Below are 18669 nucleotides of genomic sequence, written 5' to 3'. Positions count from 1 at the left end.
TTTTTTTTTTTTTGAGACAGGGTTTCATTATGTAGTTGAGATTGACCTGGAACTCACTATGTAGCCCACGCTGGTCTTGAACTTGAAGCGATCCTCCTGCCTCAGCCTCCCATTATAGGCATGTGCCGCCACACCTGGCTCAAGGCTCTGCTATTTTAATTTGGGACTTTTTTTTTTTGAGACAAGTATTGCTATTTTGTTCAGGCTGGCCCTGAACTCACTGTATAGCCCAGGCTGGCCTCAAACTTGTGGCAGTCCTCTGGCAGTGACATTTTAAATGTGAAATATCTCTTACTATTTTGAACCTTTTTAAAAAGCTGTAAATTTGGAGAGTGGGAACTTAAAACTGTATTTTAAAAAATATTGACTTTTAATTTGATTCTGAGTGGTTTTTGTTTCTCTGTACATATATATTTAAATAGGATAGAGACCTAGGAGATGAGTATGGATGGAAGCAGGTGCATGGAGATGTATTTCGACCATCAAGTCACCCATTGATATTTTCCTCTCTCATTGGCTCTGGATGTCAGATATTCGCTGTGTCTCTCATTGTTATTATTGTTGCAATGATAGAAGATTTATATACAGAGTAAGTGCTTATACTTTATTTCTTTTTAGTTCTTGAATAGTTTTAATAAAACCTTTAAAGTCTATCATAATTAAATATTTGCTTATTTCTATTATATTAGAATTTAAATACTATATCATTATAGGCAAATAATAATAACCTTAAACTATATTTCTCTGAACATTTTGATTGGTTACAAAGCCTTTGTTCTATTAAAGAATTAAGCAGAGATTACTTTGAACTCAGAGCTGTTTAACAAAGTGAACAGGTTTTTCTTTTTTTTTTTTGAAGGTTAAACATTCAGTTAGATCTTAATAAGAAGTACCACGATTACACAGTTAGTAAATTAGTACTTCACATTTCTCTCCAAACTCACGAGACTCTACAGAATGTAAACAGTGATGGTAAATTTGTACAAGGTTAGAAAGTAATAGGATGACTGCTTAAAAACAAAAGTCCTAGACTAGTATCCTATCTTTACATTCTGTTTTTTTTCCTAACAATATTGTTAGAAATTTTGATTCGAGATCTTTGTATTGAAAGATGTTGTACATTCCCAAAAGTAGTCCCATCACCTTGTACTCAGAGACATCATCATCATCTGTAAAGCAAAGATTCTCTCGTTATGTAGATGGCAGTGGTTCTGATTTAGGTACTTCATGCTGCTCCTTGATGCCCTCTATCAGAATAACACTGTTCTCTATTTCATAATGTATTTCATGTTCTGTATTTCATAATGTACTCATGCCTACTATTTCAAGTGTAAGCAATAAATTTGTGCAGAAAAAATAACTCTTTAGTTGTATATTAAATATTTCACTGTATACTAAATTTCCTTTTCTTCTCAGTAGGTTCCTTAAGAGTAGGGTTTTAACTTAACCTTTTAATTCTCAAAGTACTGTACCTACACAAAGAGCTTTGCATGTGAAAGTTACCCGATCAATGCTTGTTGAACTGAAATGAATATGTATTAACAACAAAGTTGTTTCCCTGTAGTTTCTATTTTGTTTCTTTAATGTATCTAACCTTTTCAATTCACTTATCTCAGAAGCTTTAAATAATTAGCCAAAACTTAAACTTCACATTTATGGTGAGTAGTTCGTATTTTAGGGAATAATATATTTTAGATAGACTGAATCCTAAATATAAGAAAAAAATTCAAATCTGACAACAAGTTGTACTTTACATTAAATATTGGCTTAAATTTATCACTTTTGAATTGACACTGAGTATGCTATTCAGCTTTAAGAACCACTAGAAAATAACTTTTTTTTTGGTACCAGAGATTGAATTCAGGACCTTGCACTTGTGAGGCAGGTGGCAGTGCCACTGAGTTAAATCCCCAGCCTGAGAATAATTTTTTCTAGAGTCCAAGTTTTTGCTTTGCTTTTCAAAATGTTAGTGTTATATTTTGGCATTTTCTTTTTAATGCAGAAACTCTTCTAAAGACCTTCAGTTTTTAGAAATAGGAAACAACTGTAATAGATGATATTAATAGGCAAGTCATGCATTGTTTTTTTACTTCTGTTACTGTAAATTACTGTTTTATGCTGTGCTTATTTGAAGTTAAAGTAATTACTTATAAGTACTAAAGGAATAAGTATTACTATAAGAGGGACTAATGTAAGTGAGATGTCATGTTTTTTGCTTTATGTGCATTGGCTTTAATTTTTCACATCAACTCTGTAAAAGGGACTCTTTCTATTCTAGTACAAGGAAAGTTAAGCTTGGAGAGGTTGAATAATTCAACTGAGATCACGTAGCTGTTACTAAAAGATAATCTGAGATTCAAATTTAGACAGTCTTACTGTAGAACTTTTTTCTTAATTTGCTATGTTACAGAAATGAAAGTAGCAGTAATAGCAAAATGAAGCTGTGACAAATTAAAAAAGGCACCTATAAAATTGAGATGAATCATGCCAGAAATGAAATGATTCTGATTATAATATAACATGAGAAAGTTTCTTTGCTTCTGTGATCACTGTAATCAGAGAGGAAAAAGTATTTTGAGCGTGTAGATCTGTATCACTGGCTACACACTGTATGATACTAACTCTTGAGAAGGCACAGCACTGTAACAGTGACAGCATGGTTGGTATACTCCTGCTGCTGCTCTACAACTTGCAGTGGAGAGTGGTAAGCTAGTTACAAGTGTAGGCACAGCCCCTGCTTAAAGGTTCTCCCTCCAGTTTCAATACTGAGGCTGCCTCTGGATTTTTAATTTTTATTTTATATTTATTTATTTGGTACTGGGGATCAAACTCGGATGCCTCTGGATTTTTTAGTGTAGACAAAAATGGTTCATCAGGGAGGGGCAAGTGAAATGTCATAGAATATGAGCAAAGAGGTGAGGATAAGTTTTATTTTTAAGTCTAACGGATAACTCTCCAGGGACCTGAAACTTAACACTAAGTCATTTTGTACCCTCAGTTTCACAGGCAGCCCTTTTGAACTCTTCCTGATGACACTAGAAACTTCTGACTGGAATTAGGATTTTCTTATGCTGAAAGCTGTCCTTTTTTTCAGCTTTGTTAGGTCTAGGTCAGCCTTAATGTACATATTTATAAACAGAGTGGGCCAATTTTTTTTTTTTTTTTTTGTACTGGGGGTAAAACATGGGACCTTGCACTTGCAAGGCAGGCAGTAGAACAACTGAGCTAAATTCCCGTCCCTAGGGCCAAAATTTTTAACAGTAGCCTGGAAGTACTTGAAAAACACTTGTATTATTTTATTGAATTGTTGAGGAAAAAAAAGCAGTTTAAATTTTTCGATCTATAAACTTTCAAACTTGAGAATGACAAATTCCTGTTTTTTTTTTTTTTTTTTTTTTTTTTTTTTTTTTTTTTTTCCGGGGGAAACTCCGGTCCTTGCGCTTGCAAGGCAGGCCACCATACCGCTGAGCTAAATCCCCGGCCTGATGAATTCCTGTTTTATACTTGTATTTAGCTGTATGTTGATGGGAATGAAATATTGCAATGTTTTCAGTTATGCATCCTATTTAAGAAAATGAGCAAAGGTATTTGAACAGAAGAGTACATACTGCAAGATTGGTGGGTTGAATTGTGTCATGGGTTAATAAGTACATTTCTGTTTTATGGCAAATGATACTGTTATTTGTTATTTTGATATTTCTCTTTGCAACTAGGCACTTAAAATTTTTTTTCCAGTTTTAGTCAACAGAAGGGCTGGTATGAATTCCCTAGATATCATTACTGGAAGGGGCAATTAGGATTGTAGATCTTAGTTAATGTTTACTAGTGGACCTGTAGATTTAAAATTATTTTGACAGCATAAGGGAAACTGATACAGAAAGTCTCAGTGTTATACCACTTGAAATAATAATGCTTAACATAAGTAGTCCTGCTTTTATTTCTAAGCAAGACTCTTAAGCAGTTGAATCAAGTTACGAAGAAGAATATTCTTCTCATTTTTTTAAACCAGCTGAATATCCTGTTCTGTGTGATGGGCTTAATTTACCAGGGTTGCAGAACCGTTTAAGTGCCAGCATCTAATATTTTTGCCAAGGAAATGTGAAATGTTTGTTTAGAATATATTAGGAAATTTAACTGTAGATTAGAAAAAATTTTAGCCTGGTATTTAAGAATAGTTTTAAGGCCTGGTGTGGTGGCGCATGCCTGTAATCCCAGCCCTCGGGAGGCTGAGGCAGGAGAATCGCTGAGTTTGAGACCAGCCTGGGCTACATAGTGAGTTCCAGGTCAGTCTCAACTACATAGTGAGACCCTGTCTCAAAAAAGTCAAAAACAAAACAAAACAAAACACAGTTTTTTAAAAAAAATTTTTTATTGAGTTTATTGGTACAATCTAGGTATACAGTACAATTACATTCATTATTGGGATCCTGTACCTTTACATGATAGGTCTTGATTCTCATTTTTTCCCCTTGTCCCTGCCCTCCCTTCACCCCCTCCTTTCTTCCCCCTACAGACACTTTATTTCCATTTTTTCATTTTGTCATATTTTTTTCCTCTCCCTTATTACCTTTCCCCCACCCTTCCTACTTTCCCTACACCTTTAGCCCTTTACTTCCTATTTCACATTATTAATTATCTCATTAGGATCTTGTGTACTATTATAGTTTTTCATACCAGAGAAACTATTCGGTGTTTCAGTTAAAGAAATCTCTATATGAACATTAAAAATAGGGAATCCTAAAATAAAACTAAAAAGGAAAGTAAAAGAGAAAAGGCAATGACGTAACATTAAAATAATCCTTAATTCTGAAGATGAAAATGGTCCTTGAACATATTTAAGTTGCTTCTTGCTCAAAAAGAACAGTTTTAATATGAATTCATTCACTAGAGAATCTTTTAGGTCTTTTATAGAACAGAATGTAGTCTTTTTTGTATTTTTAATTTTTTTCCTTGAAATTAAATTAACCTAATCGGGGAGAATGTGTGATTTTTTTTTTTTTTAAATTGTTTTAACTTTCCATATGTTTTCACCTCTTTAGGAGAGGATCAATGCTCAGTACAGCCATATTTGTCTATGCTGCTACATCTCCAGTGAATGGTTATTTTGGAGGAAGTCTGTATGCTAGACAAGGAGGTAACTTAGGAGTTATCACAATGTATTTTTAATTATAGGTGCTAATATTTTCAAGAGGTAATTAAAATTTAAAATGGGTAGTATAGCTATTATAAAATCCTTTGCGATCCCAGTTCACTGACTTCCGCCTATTATATGTCCTGTCTTGATTTTATGGAATCCTTGCATTTTATTTCCTAAAATTGTGAATGATTAATAGATATCTCCATTGTGAAATTAGCCTTGGGGAACATGTAGAAGAACACATTTAAGTTATTTGAGTTACACTGCTTTGATGTACCAACTCCTAGATGCAGTCCATATGAGGGCTGCACATAGAGCACAACATTATTACAGACAAATACAAACACATGCTTAATGGTTTATGTAAAGCTTCTGATCAGTGGAATGAGAATAGGAAGGAGAGCTGTTTTAGTTCTCTTAAATATTTATCAAAGGAACCTTTACAAATACTTCTGTTATTCTGTGTCATAACCTCTTGCTAAGGGTACTTCATCTTAAATACATCCTTGTTCCTTTACTGCTATGACCTGGAAATGATGGGGATAATGCAATGATACTTGTCCTTCATGTTTCTTTCTGTGATGACACTCAGGGGTCTTAAAGTTCATTCATATTCCCTGTAATAATCTGGAGTTAGAGAAATATTGAAAGCAGTGTATCTGCTTATTTTAATTTATAAATGGTTGAAAGTCCTTAAAGTTATATTTGCAAGATGAAACTTCCTAATGTGATTTTCAAAGCCTATCCTAAGCAGTATCAGCATTACTATAGAGACTTACTTATTATGTCATAACATAGGATCATTTAAAATTCACTCACAATATCCTGTTTGCTGTTTTCATAGGTCCTACTAGACTTAGTGCTCAGTACCTTTTGTATAGCTAATTCTATGAATTGCCTATGGATTTCTACTATTTTAGTTAGGTATTCAGTCTCTGAATTCTGCCGCCAGGTATGGGAACAAGTCCTGTCATATAGGGCTTCATCTTAAGGAGATAAGAAGTCTTAAAGTATTTACTTCTTTGAATTTGAACAGAAAACTAGTTAGGCCAAAACATTATAGCTTGTGACTTCCAGAAAAACATCTCCATAGCACAAACAAATTTATTTAAAATAGGAAATGTGTTCATACTTTGACATAAATTTACTTTTAGTTTAATTGCAAATTAAGAACACCCAGCTCACTTTCTTGTTTTATATTTACTCTTAAAAACTAAGAGTTCAAGCTAAGATGTAGGATTATCAAATCTTACAAAATATAAGGATTATTTTCTGATTGGTAGTTCCCTGAGGAGGTCTAATCATGTCCTAATATTTTGTCTGAATAATCCTGGAAAATCAGTAGAGACCTAAAATGTAGAGATCAAACAAGGGAGTCAAGAACTTTTAAGTAATACTGGGTTGAACTTTAGTAGAGCTCAAGGTCTTTTCACTGCTCTCAGTGCACTAAACAAAGCTATAGACCCAGTTTGAAGCCAGGGCTTGGCTAGGTCTCATATTGTATAGGGAGCCAAGTGCCTTGGTACTGGTTATACCCAATGGACTGTGCATAGGATTCTTTTTGACTGAAGGAAAAGATCAAGAGATTTATTTAAGGAGCTTTATTGATTCCTGTCTGAATCTGAGAAGACAATGAAAAGTAGATGAAAGGAAAACTAGGAATTAAAGAGAAGAAACGCTTTTATTAATTGTCACCATTTTTGTAGTGTTCAAATGCTGGATATTGGAAAGGAAGGATTCTTCAAACATCTGAAAAATAAATGAAATAGAAAGTTCAAAATCAAGGAGTTTTTCTGAAGGAATGTTAAGATTGGGGTTGTAATTCTCAGAGACAGATATTTTAAAAGAACTTTATGTGGAAGAAAACAAAAGTTTGGGTTTTGCTTTTCCTATAGTATTTTCTCTTTGGACTACTTTTGCTTATGATTGTAGGGTTGAATTTTAATAATGATCCTATTTTAAATCTTTACATTCTGTTCCTGAGCTATATGTTTTCCACTAGCTGTTTTGGAACAACTAGCTATTGTATTGGAACAATTTAGAATATCAAACTTCATGATCTTTATATTAAAATTTTAAATAAATTATTTGACCCAAGACACTTATATTTTAAGCATAAAAATGTCTTTGTCTAGTTCTAGTTTTATACTTTTCCATCCCTTTCAGGAAGGAGATGGATAAAGCAGATGTTTATTGGGGCATTTCTTATCCCAGCTATGGTGTGTGGCACTGCCTTCTTCATCAACTTTATAGCCATTTACTACCATGCTTCAAGAGCCATTCCTTTTGGAACAATGGTAAGTTGCTTGAATCTTGCTTATAAACTGAGTAAGTATAAACATTCTGAGTCCTGCTTTTCCCCAGATCACCTGTAATTGGGGTTTTTGGTGATTTCAGCAAATTCTTATCCAGTACTGAAAAGTTAAGTGAGGAAAAAACTGTTGTTGACTTCCATAAAGGTTTAGTTATGTTTAAAGCTTCAATCCCCTCACCCCCTTCTTGATTCTGTATGCCAGTAAAGTGAAAAGTTGACTTTAAGTATGACCAAAGAAAATACTGGGCATGGTGGCACACACCTGTAATCCCAGCACTCAGGAGGCTAAGGCAGGAGGATTGCCATGAGTGGCCAGCGTGGGCTACATACCCAGACCCAGCCTGAACTGCATAATTAATTCAAGCCCAGTCTGAACTGTGTATCAAGACCCTGTCTCAAAAAAAAAAAAAAAAAAAAAAAAAAAAAGTAAATACTATAGCTATTTATGGTGAATAGATTTTGGAGAAAGAATAATGATGTACCAAGCCACATGAGTGTTTTAGGATGATAGGTGAGTGTAGTGGTAGGAAATAAAGCTTTTCCATAACACATTTTAAAATTAACATGCTATTTTTAGAACTCTTTTAAGCATTTATACTAATACTAATACTATATTGGTATTGATATTACAATCCTTAGGTTGCAATCCAAGATATTACAATATCTTAGTTGTAATCATAGGCTTTGAAATGTTTTGGATCATTGAAATAATATGAAAATTAGGACAAGATATAATGGTATTTTACATAGATAACCTACAGCCTCCTAATTCCTCGTTTTTTGCTAGAAATGGAATCTTAGACCCAGGATAGACTTCAGTCTAAGTATATCCTTGTACACCAATTCACACACACATATGGAAGTTGCAGGGTGATTAGATAATTAAGGTTTTTGTAGGCAGTTTATGGTATAACTGCAGCTAGAACCACATATCTTTTTGAGCTTTTGTTATCTAGTAGTTGACTATGGTTTCACAGAAATTCCACAGAATTTTGGTTGTTTTATAGCCCACATTTTTCCAAGATACCTCAAATATATATTTTTATTAAATCATTAGTACTTTTTAATTAGTAAGAGTTGGGAATATTTTGAAACTTGATTCAAAAATGGATTTCTTTTTCAAGCCAAAGTAAGTGATAATGATTTGGAACAGGTAAAATAATTCATTGCTTCTAAAGTGGAAAAAAAAAAATGTTTCATAGCAGCTCCAGGCCATCAGAAAGTACATATAAAGAATCAAGTTTCTTCTTAAAAGATGATCTGCTGAACAAATTACTTTCATAGTGCTTTTAAAATGTAAGATTCTGATTCCATTATTTTTCTCAGAAGATTTGAATTTGATATTGGTAAAATTTATATTTCAACGTTGGTTTATTTTCACTAAAATTATAAATGTAATGACTTTATAAATGGGATTTTAAATATTAATAATTTTCCTTTAGATAATTTAATAATTACTAATTATTAGAATATTCATATTAAGATCTATACTGAGCCAGAGAAAGTTTACAAAACTGAGCTTTTGTGAATAAAAGACTGTTGGCACCTAGCAGGCTCCTACATTGTCATGTTCTTAATTTGCATTCTAACGAAGGAATGCTGAGTAAAAGACATTCTGCTGGCCTCGAGTTTTTAACCAGGTGTGTGTTCTAAACCATTTAAGAGTATCAAAGTTTGTTTAAAATAAGAAATTTAAGAATTTGTGGTAAATGTTTTAATCTACCTAGACAAGTGTTTTAACTATTTAAGTTTGTAGTTGTTTGAACTTTTTTATATTATGAAGGCAAGGGTTATTTATTGTTATAAACACAGTGGTTCTCAACCCTGGGTACACAGTATCATTTAGAGATTTAAAAATTTCAGTGGTCAGCGTATTATCCCCAGCCAGTTAATCTGTCCTCTGTTAAACACAATCTCTAGTGTTCACACGATGCCAATTCTCAGCATCTATGGATGGGTCCTTCAGCTGAAAGACCCCTGGACTGCAGGTGCCATGTGTCTGAGAAGCCAGATGCTGTATAACTTAGTACCCTCTTCTGAAAACCAGAATTTGCAGATGATCTTGCAAGTTTTTGTCCTGTTCCCTTGATCACTTGACATCAAGCCCTTTATCCAGATGGTCTTCACTTTAATTCTGATTTATTAAAGTGTTCACAATTGACAATTGAATATAATCTTTTTTTCATTAAGCTTATTGGAACATTTTAGGTATACAATGGGATGACATTCGTCATTGGGAACTTGTACCTTTACATGATGTATCTATCTTGGTTCTTATTTTTCCCCATTCCCCTGCCCGCCCTCCATTCCTCCTTATTTACAAAGACACTGTTTCCATTTTTTCCTTTTCTCATATTTTTTCCTTTCCCTTCCCTTACCGCTCCTACTTCCCCTTTAGACCTTTTCTTCCTATTTCACATTATCTTATACATTTTGATCCTTATTTACACTTTCAGTCTCTCACACCAGAGAAACTTCAGTATTTACACATGTATTTATTTTACTTAAGAGTATGGCCTCAGTGTGTATCCATTTAGCTATAAATGTTTCATTCTTTATCGCTGAGGAGTGCTCCATTTTATAGAAGAACCACATCTTCTTTATCAAGTCTCCAGTTGATGGGCAGTTGGGCTGTTTCCAAGTTTTAGCTGTTATATACTTTGCTGCTATAAACATGGGTACGCATATATTGCTGTGGTATGATTTTTTAAAATTATTTTGGGAAGATACCCAGTAGGGGAATAGCTGGGTCAAATGGGATCTCTAATCCTAGTTTTTTGAGGTATCTCCTTACTGATTTGCACAGTGGTTGCACCAGTCTGCACTCCCATCAACAATGGAGAAGGGTTCCTTTCTCCCCACAACCCTTGCCAGCATTTGTTATTGGTTGATTTATTGATAGCAACCATTCTTTCTGGGGTGAGGTGGAATCTCAGTGCATCTCTTAAATGACCAGTCATGTTGAACTTTTTTTTTTTTTGGTATTGGGGATCAAACTTGAGTCCTTGTGCTGGCAAGGCAGGCGGCAGAACCACTGAGTTAAATCCCCAGCTCTGAACATTTTCTTCATATGTTTATTTGCTGCTTTTACTTTTTTGCCTGAGAAATATGTTTATTTCAGATGCCCATTTTTGAATTGGGTCTTTAACTTTGGGGGTCTGATTTTTTAAAAGTACTTTATATATTCTAGATAGTAGTCCTTTGAGAAACAGCAGGTAAAATTTTTTCCCCACGTTGTAGATTAACTCTCTGGGTGGTTTCTCTTGAAGTGCAGAAGCTTTTCAATAATGAGATCCTAGTTGTCGATTCTTTATGCTAGTTCCCGTATTACTAAGGTTTTGTTCATAAAGTCTTTTCTTATGCCCCTGTCTTCAAGAGTTCTACCTAACCTATTTACCAGCAAGTTTAGTGTTTCTGTTTTAATATTTAGATCTTTGATACCCTTTGATTTTAGTTTAGGGCATGGTGAAAGATACAGGTCTAGTTTTAATCTATGGCAGGCTGAAATCCCGTTTTTCCTGAAGCAGTTTTTAAAATTTTTTAATTTTTAATTTTTTTAATACTGGGGATTGAACTTGGGACCTTGTGCTAGCAAGGCAGGCAGTGGCGGCATTGAGCTAAATCTCCGGCCCCAGCAGCGTTTACTAAAGAGGCTATCTTTTTATTTAATATAATCTTAGTAACTTTAGGCTTCTGATTTCTCCTCTAGAGAGACCAGCAAAATAAGATTTCCTCTACTTTTGATGTGGAGTTTAGCCAGAATTCCATCTACAAGGTGTAAATTCCCTACATGAGTGTTTTCATTAGATAATCCTAAAATATGCCAATAAATGCTTTGTTATTAAAAAAAATACTGCTGGTGTTATAGGATTAGTCTGAGATAAGCCTGAAAAATGGACAGCTGGGCATGGTGACACACACCTGTAATACCAGCACTTGGGAGGGTGTGATGGGGAATTCCCAGGAGTTCAGGCAGTCTGGACTACATAGAGAATTTAAGGCCAGTCTGAACTACATAGCAAGACCTTGTCTTAAAAAAAAAAAAGCAAAAAACAAAGAAGTTTGTTTTTGGACCCTAACTTCTCTGTTCAGGCACATACACTTGTACATTAGACCATTTAATTTAATAAAACCATTAAATCCATGTCAGATTAAAACATGTTCAACAGTAGTCAATTTTAGAAGCTTAATAAGGATAAACACTGATAGAGGTTTTTAATAATATTCTGAACCTAATATCTAGTGTTGGAGGATTAAGAAATGGTGCCTAGAGTCAAGAATATTTTGAGATGCATGAGTGAATTTAGATGAAACATGGGCCAGACTGTTGAAAGATATGTAAACCTCTTCTAAAGTTGGAATGTTCTAGCAGAGATAACTATAGAGAATGAGAGTGAACCCTTGAAATTAGAGTGGTTCTGGGAAAGTAAAACCTTTTTCTTTTGCAGATTTGCACAATGATCATTCAGGTGTTACACCCTAAGGGTTTGGTCCCATGAGAGTTACTTAGGGATGGAAATAGATTTGCCAGGATGTTCTGAAAAAGGATTTTAGGTATGGAATCTTTTGTAAGCTGTAAATCTTAGAACTTTTATATGATGTTGTAAGCTTTCAAAGGACAAAGAACCAAGTTGAGTTTTAAAACTCACAAAGGCAAGGTAGCATGACAGGTAAACACCTTTCTGCTCAAAACATTACTCAGCTCAGCGTGCAGTCATAAATCTTTGACATACCTTTCTTCACTGTTTTGTCTTTTAGAGAGTAGAAATTGATAAAGGAAAACTAACAGAAGTCGTGAGTGATGTTGTATTTATCATATTAAGGCCTTTTTTATCATAGGGAAATCTTGTTCAGAAGCAGAAACATATCACAGGCTTAGAAATCTGATTTCACAAATGTTGAGGAAAGTGCTGTCTCATGATCCAAGTCTTGAGTTGCAACTGGGAAAATGATTTAAGATTCAGAGATTTTCACAAATGAAATTCATAATATGTGTTCAGAAATTACCCACAGTGAGGAAGAATGGGCACTAAGATTAATGGATGGGTGTTTCTTTGTGGTGAAGATTACAAAGCAGTATGTCTCACAGGTGTTCAGAATAATACAGAATCCCCAAGTGTGAAGGAATAACAAAGATTAAAGTAGTATTTGGAAAACTCCATTATCTAAGTTGAACTGTTCACAGATGCTATGGCAAACAAAATAATTTTGTAAAGATATTTCTATAGCAAAAGCTCTTTATGTAGGATAAGTGAGACAGCAGTGAAAGACCAATGTTCCATTTCCTCCTTCTTTGGGTTTTCACCAAATAAAATAACTTTCATACAAGAAAAGAGGAAAAATTTTCTTGATAAGAAGGAAATGAAATCTGAGGTTAAGCATTTGATTGTAGGGGAGGATTCAGCTACGTTAGCTGAAAGTCTCTTTGGGTATATAAATAACTACAGATACGTAAAGATCATATTGTTAAGAATGTTGGAGTGTCTATTGCAGAAGTATTATAAAACTGGCCACAGGCAAATTACTGTTCTGGGAGGAAATAGAAGTAAGAGGATTCTACTTTCAAGATGTAGTGAAGTTGATGTTAACAAAGTAAGATTTTATAATGGGTAATTAAAATTTATTTTTAAAATAACGGTTAATATTAGAAGTCATTATGGATTAATTAAAGCAAAAATGCTAGAATAACTTCATTTCCTCTTTTTGGTAGGTATTAGAAGAATAGAAGAACAAAGGAATATGAAATGCCTGTCTTATTGGTCAACATAGGGAAATGTGGTCAAAATAAACAGTTCAGATATTGAGATATTACCCATAGTATATCACATACTATCCTTTAGAAGAATATGGTAGATATTCTTGACTCTGACCTACTCAACTGATTATTAGTAAACTTGAATGAAATCCTAGTGATCTGCTGAGTAAGTTGAAAACCTGCTATCAGGGAGGAGACAAGTACAATGGAATGCTGAAGACAGACATGCCGTACCTAGAAAGATGAATTATAGTGAGAATAGATAATCATGCATTTGTAGCATACTTTTTAGTTTACAAGGCATTTTTTTATTTATTATCTCAGCTAGTTTTTTTGGGGGGGGTTATCAGAAATTGAACTCGGGTCCTTGTGCTTGGGAGGCAGGCAGCGGAACCACTGAGCTAAATCCCCAGCCCTATCTCATCTAGTTTTTAAAACAACTCAAAGAGGTAGAGCTTGATGTATGGTTATTCCTTACAGGGTAAAAAATTTAAGACTTTTAGATAGTGATCAGCTCAAAAAGTCTACTTTCTTTGTTGTTGTGCTAGTAATGAAAATAGGTATTTTTTTCTTCATTGGAGATTTTTTGTTGTTTACATTTTTTTTCTCCCTTTCTATCAAAAGGTATCCTACTTTAATTCTGAGAGCAATGGGCAGCCCCTGGACAATGATTTTTCCATTTTTCTTTGTATATTTTTAGTTATATTGAGGTAAAATTAACATATGATAAATTGCATGTACAAAATATAGAATTTGATATTTTAACACACGTACACATTTGTGAAACTATTATACACAGTGAAGAAATGGAGGTTACTTGTCGCATCCAGAAATTTTCTAGCACCTTTGTAATTCATCCCTTCCTTCCTCTTCTCCCTTTCCCTCATTCTGTTAGTCTGCTTTCTCTTGTCATAGCTTAGCTTGCATTACCTGGAACAGTGGTGGTGAACCTATGACATGTCTGTTATTTGTTTTTCTTTTAAGAAAAGGTGTTAATGTATGAGTTTTTTCTAAACTATAAGTAAGCCTCAGTATTTCTTAATGTTCAGTTCCTTTAATTGCAGTGTCTACACTTTGTAAGTGTGTTTTGGGTTGCAGTTTGGCACTCATCTCTAAAAGTTTTGCCATCTCTAACTAGAACTTACTTTAAATGAATCATATGGTTTGGCTTTTTTTTTTTGTCTTTTTCACTCAAAAATTATTTTGAGGGCTGGGGATTTTTAATGTTGCAGGTGTTAATACATTTGCTAATGTTATTGTACAGTAGTGCTCATTGCATGGGCATACTGTAGCTTTTTTTTCTATTTACCCAGTAATATACATTTAGGTTGTTTATAGTTTTCAATAATTATGAATCAAGTTGCTATGAATATTCATAAGCCTTTGTGTGGACATAAATTTTCATATCTCTTAGATAACCTGGAGTGGAATGATGGGGTCATTAAGTTTTCAAGAAACTTGTTTGCTTTTTCCAAAGTAGTTTTGCCATTTTTCATTTCTACCAACGTGATGTAGCTCAGTGTTATAGTGCCTGCCTGGCAAGCACAAAGTCCTGAGTTGAGTCCCTTATACCAGGAAAAAAAAAATTTGGTATAGAATTCATTCAGTTTGAATATTTTTAATCTTTTTTTTCTTTTATATTTGAAGAGGATTTGAAACCAAATGCTCATAGGATTTCAGATGCTGTTTGGGACCTGAAGGTTGTGTGGAACAGTTTGAAAGCCTTTCTGCTTCTCTTTAATTCTCATTTGAAATTAGAGATCTGGTAAATTAAAGGGAAAATACAAAAGCCTTTATTAGTGTGTTAAGGTTTATAGTAATGTGTTAAGGTTTGTAGTAACAGGTAGTCAAAAGCAAAAATTGAGATAGAATTTTTACCCCCTACATATGTATGAGATGTTTGTACATTTATAATAATTAAAACATGTTGAAATACCTGTATTTCACATATTGTTACATAATTTCACATTCATAGGTTTAAACTGAGAGTTCCTAAACCTGACCTCTAAAATGGGATTATAGAGCTCTCTTTAACTTACACATTTATATGAGTTTTATCTGAAAGGAAGATGATGATACTCTGGTTTATGTACACACACACACACACACACACACACACACACTCTCTGGTTTATGTACACACGCACGTGTGGGCGCGCGCACACACAGATGTGAAGAGAATTTTCACTATTGTTGCCTCAGGAGAGATTACCTTTTGATCTCTTCTGATTGATTATTTATTTTACTCTATACCTCTTCATTTCTCTTAATTTCTTCAGTTTTCCTTCACCTTTTCTTAAAAATTAGAATCCCAAATGTGTAACTGAGATTTTTAGAGGTGATTTAAATTTTTCATTTTAGATTTCAGAGTGATCTTAACTAGATTCTGACCAGAAAAGAGTTTATATGTCCTTGCATACTAGATTTAATAAAAAGCACAAGAATATTTTTCTAATTGTCTACTTTAAGTTCTAGGATCTCTATATGGCCTTCTCTATAATTTTAGACTTTGGACTACTACTGAGCAGAGAAGTACTTGTGTTGTTTTAGTAACAATCCATCTATGCTTAGAATGAGATAGGCTCCTTTTGTTAGGATTCCAAGTAATGTAGAATAGAAAAGATCTCAAGCTTTGAGGCTGAAGATCTTATTTGAAATTTTAGGCTACCTACCAGCCTTGTGATTATGGAAAGTTATCTAACCTCTATGAGTTTGTTTTCTTCATGTGTAAACTAGGAAACTTATATATGAAAAGCTCTTTGGGCATAATTAGGAGCACAATAAAATAGACACATAAGTTGGTTATAACAGTGAAAGATAAAGAACAGAAATTTTAAAAGCTGGCAGAAGAAGAGAATAAACATTTCTAATAGTGTGGAAAAAAATGGGTAAGAAATATTTCAGTTTATATTTGGTTCAATTCCAATGTTTTCTCTATTTTCATTAGTATGTATCTTTTATAATTTTAAGCCATATTGAATTTAAACATTTTTTGGTGAAATTATATTGTGTTTGAATTTTAGGCGTCTTTTGTTTTTATCAGTGTTACTACTATTTGTTTTTATTAGTGTTACTCTGAGTAATTACACAAGTTTTTATTTAACTCACAGGTGGCTGTTTGTTGCATCTGTTTTTTTGTTATTCTTCCACTAAATCTTGTTGGTACAATACTTGGCCGAAATCTGTCAGGTCAACCCAACTTCCCTTGCCGTGTCAATGCTGTGCCTCGTCCAATACCGGAGAAAAAATGGTAAAGAGAATGCTACAGTTTATGTGATTGTTTCTCACAGTATATACATTCTTGTGGCTATTGTGTACATACCACATTTAGAATTGGCATATATTTATGAGAATGACTGTCTTAAATTTGAGCTTAAGAATTTGTTCATTTTAATTTTTCCACCAGTCTACCTTGTTAGGAGTAGTAAAGTTAAACCTTTATTTCACTTTCTAAATATTCGAGCCTTTTATAGGTAAATGCTTTGATAAGCATGCTAGTGTGTTCTTGAGGAACTCCCATAAGTCAAGGATGACAAGTATTTGAAATTATTATTCTTGATGGATTTTTTTGTTTTTTGGGGTTTGCTGGCCTTGAACGCACTATGTAGCCCAAGCTGGCCTCAAACTCATTGCAACGCTGCTGCCTTAGCCTGCTGAGTACTAGCATTATAGGCATGCACCCACCATGTCCCGCTTTTAATGGATTTTGAATTTGAAGTAATTTGTATATTTTCAGATTTTGAACATAAAATACTAACATTTAAAAATTTTTAGTTTTAGTGTTGCAAATTTAAGTGCAATGAACACATGCATTGGTATGTGCACATACACACACGTATATGTAAAAGTATCCTTTAAAGCTAGTTCATGAAAAGAAATCCATGACCATCAAGCCGGCACTCCAAAAAATTCTCCAGTATATTGTAGAAAGAGACAGTGAACCTAACAATGCCAAAAGGTCCAACAGAATGAATGCACCAAACATTTAAGTAGAAGAGACATGAAATGAGTAACAAGAAAATAATTCAATGATAGGAATAAGTGAGTATCAGTTATAAATATCAGTGCATATGATTTCGATTCCCAATCTAAAGACACTTGCAGTATGGATCAAGAAACAAAATTTAGTGGTATGCTGTATACAGGAAACACATTGGACTCAAAAAGAAATTCGTAGATTAAAAATCAAAGGATGGAAAACAATATTACATGCAGTGGGGACCCAAAACACAGGAGAAAGTATTCTGTTTTCAAATTGAATTGTAAGCCTAAACTGACCCAGCTTTATAAAACAAACACTACTGGACATAAAAGATATTAAACTTAAATACAATTATAGTGGAAAACCTCAATAACTCAGTATCGCAACTAAACAAAAAATCAAAAAAATATCAGAGTTGAACCAAACGTTTGAACAAATGGACTTCATAAATATATTAGAGTGTTTCACCTGAGAACAACAGAATACACATTTTTTTTTTGGTGGCTCATGGAACTTTCTCCAAAACAGACCACATACTGGCCAAAAAAACATGCTTTAAGTAAATGCAAAAGAATCAAAAATTTACTGTGTATCATATCAGATCATAGTGCAGTGAAAGTAAAAGGGGTAAAAGGCACCATAGCGATTATGCAAATGAATGGAAATTAATACACTCTTGAATAATCAAAGGATCACATAAATCAAGAAAAAAATAAGTTTGTAGAGTTAAATGATGATGCCAGTATAACATACTAGAACTTATAAGACATAATGAAAGCAAGCCTAAGAGGGAAGGAAGTTTTTAGCTATAATTGCCCAGATCAGAAAAACAAAATAAGCCCAAATAACCTAATGATGAATTTCAAGATCCTAGAAATACAAGAACAATCCAAATCTGGAGTTAGTACAAGGAAAGGAATTATAAAGATCAGAGCAGAAATCAGTGTTATGTACATGTACCAACTATTATTATGTACTGCAAATGTGTTCCAGTAAAAAACTTTAAAAATAGGAATCCAGATCCCTCCCAACTAAAGTTAGTATATTGAATATTATGCTGATCTATGCTATTCTGATTTTATTTTCCTAGCTTGTTTTGTTCCCATAGTTCTTAATAGAGAAAAACAGAACAATCTTACTATACATTTGTCATTTTGTGAGAATAGCTGAGCAGTAGGCTATATTTAAAAGAAATATAAATACAGTGAAAACCCTTTGCTTTTAGATATTTTACTATATTGTAAATACAGCATATATTCTAGTAATTATACAAATAAGTACAGATTTTTATCTTTTCTAGATATAAAAGCATAAAGACATGTATAGAAGTGAAGGTTGAATAAAATAGTCCCTAAGCCAGGAATGGTGGTGCATACCTGTAATCTCGGTGCTCTGGGAGGATAAGGCAGGAAGATTGCAAGTTTGAGCCCAGCCTGGACAACTCCGACTATGTCTCAAAAAAAAAAAAAAAAAAGAGAAAA

General features: G+C 33.6%; 1 protein-coding gene across 3 annotated transcripts in view; it reads left to right on the top strand.

The window, feature by feature from the left end:
- Nucleotides 1–18669, top strand: part of Tm9sf3 (transmembrane 9 superfamily member 3) — a 56220-nt gene that overhangs the window by 27181 nt on the left and 10370 nt on the right. For all 3 annotated transcript variants that reach the window (XM_033761303.1, XM_010618123.2, XM_010618122.2), the window contains exons 7-10: nucleotides 423–589; nucleotides 5040–5134; nucleotides 7304–7434; nucleotides 16317–16456. In XM_033761303.1, coding sequence (XP_033617194.1) covers nucleotides 423–589; nucleotides 5040–5134; nucleotides 7304–7434; nucleotides 16317–16456 — 533 coding nt within the window. The remainder of the gene's footprint in view (nucleotides 1–422; nucleotides 590–5039; nucleotides 5135–7303; nucleotides 7435–16316; nucleotides 16457–18669) is intronic.

The sequence above is a fragment of the Fukomys damarensis genome, unplaced genomic scaffold, assembly GCF_012274545.1.
Source record: "Fukomys damarensis isolate Sample0158 unplaced genomic scaffold, DMR_v1.0_HiC HiC_scaffold_8, whole genome shotgun sequence".
NCBI lineage: Eukaryota > Metazoa > Chordata > Mammalia > Rodentia > Bathyergidae > Fukomys > Fukomys damarensis.
Note: the sequence above shows the minus strand (reverse complement) of the source record. Positions and strands in the feature narration are given on the sequence as shown.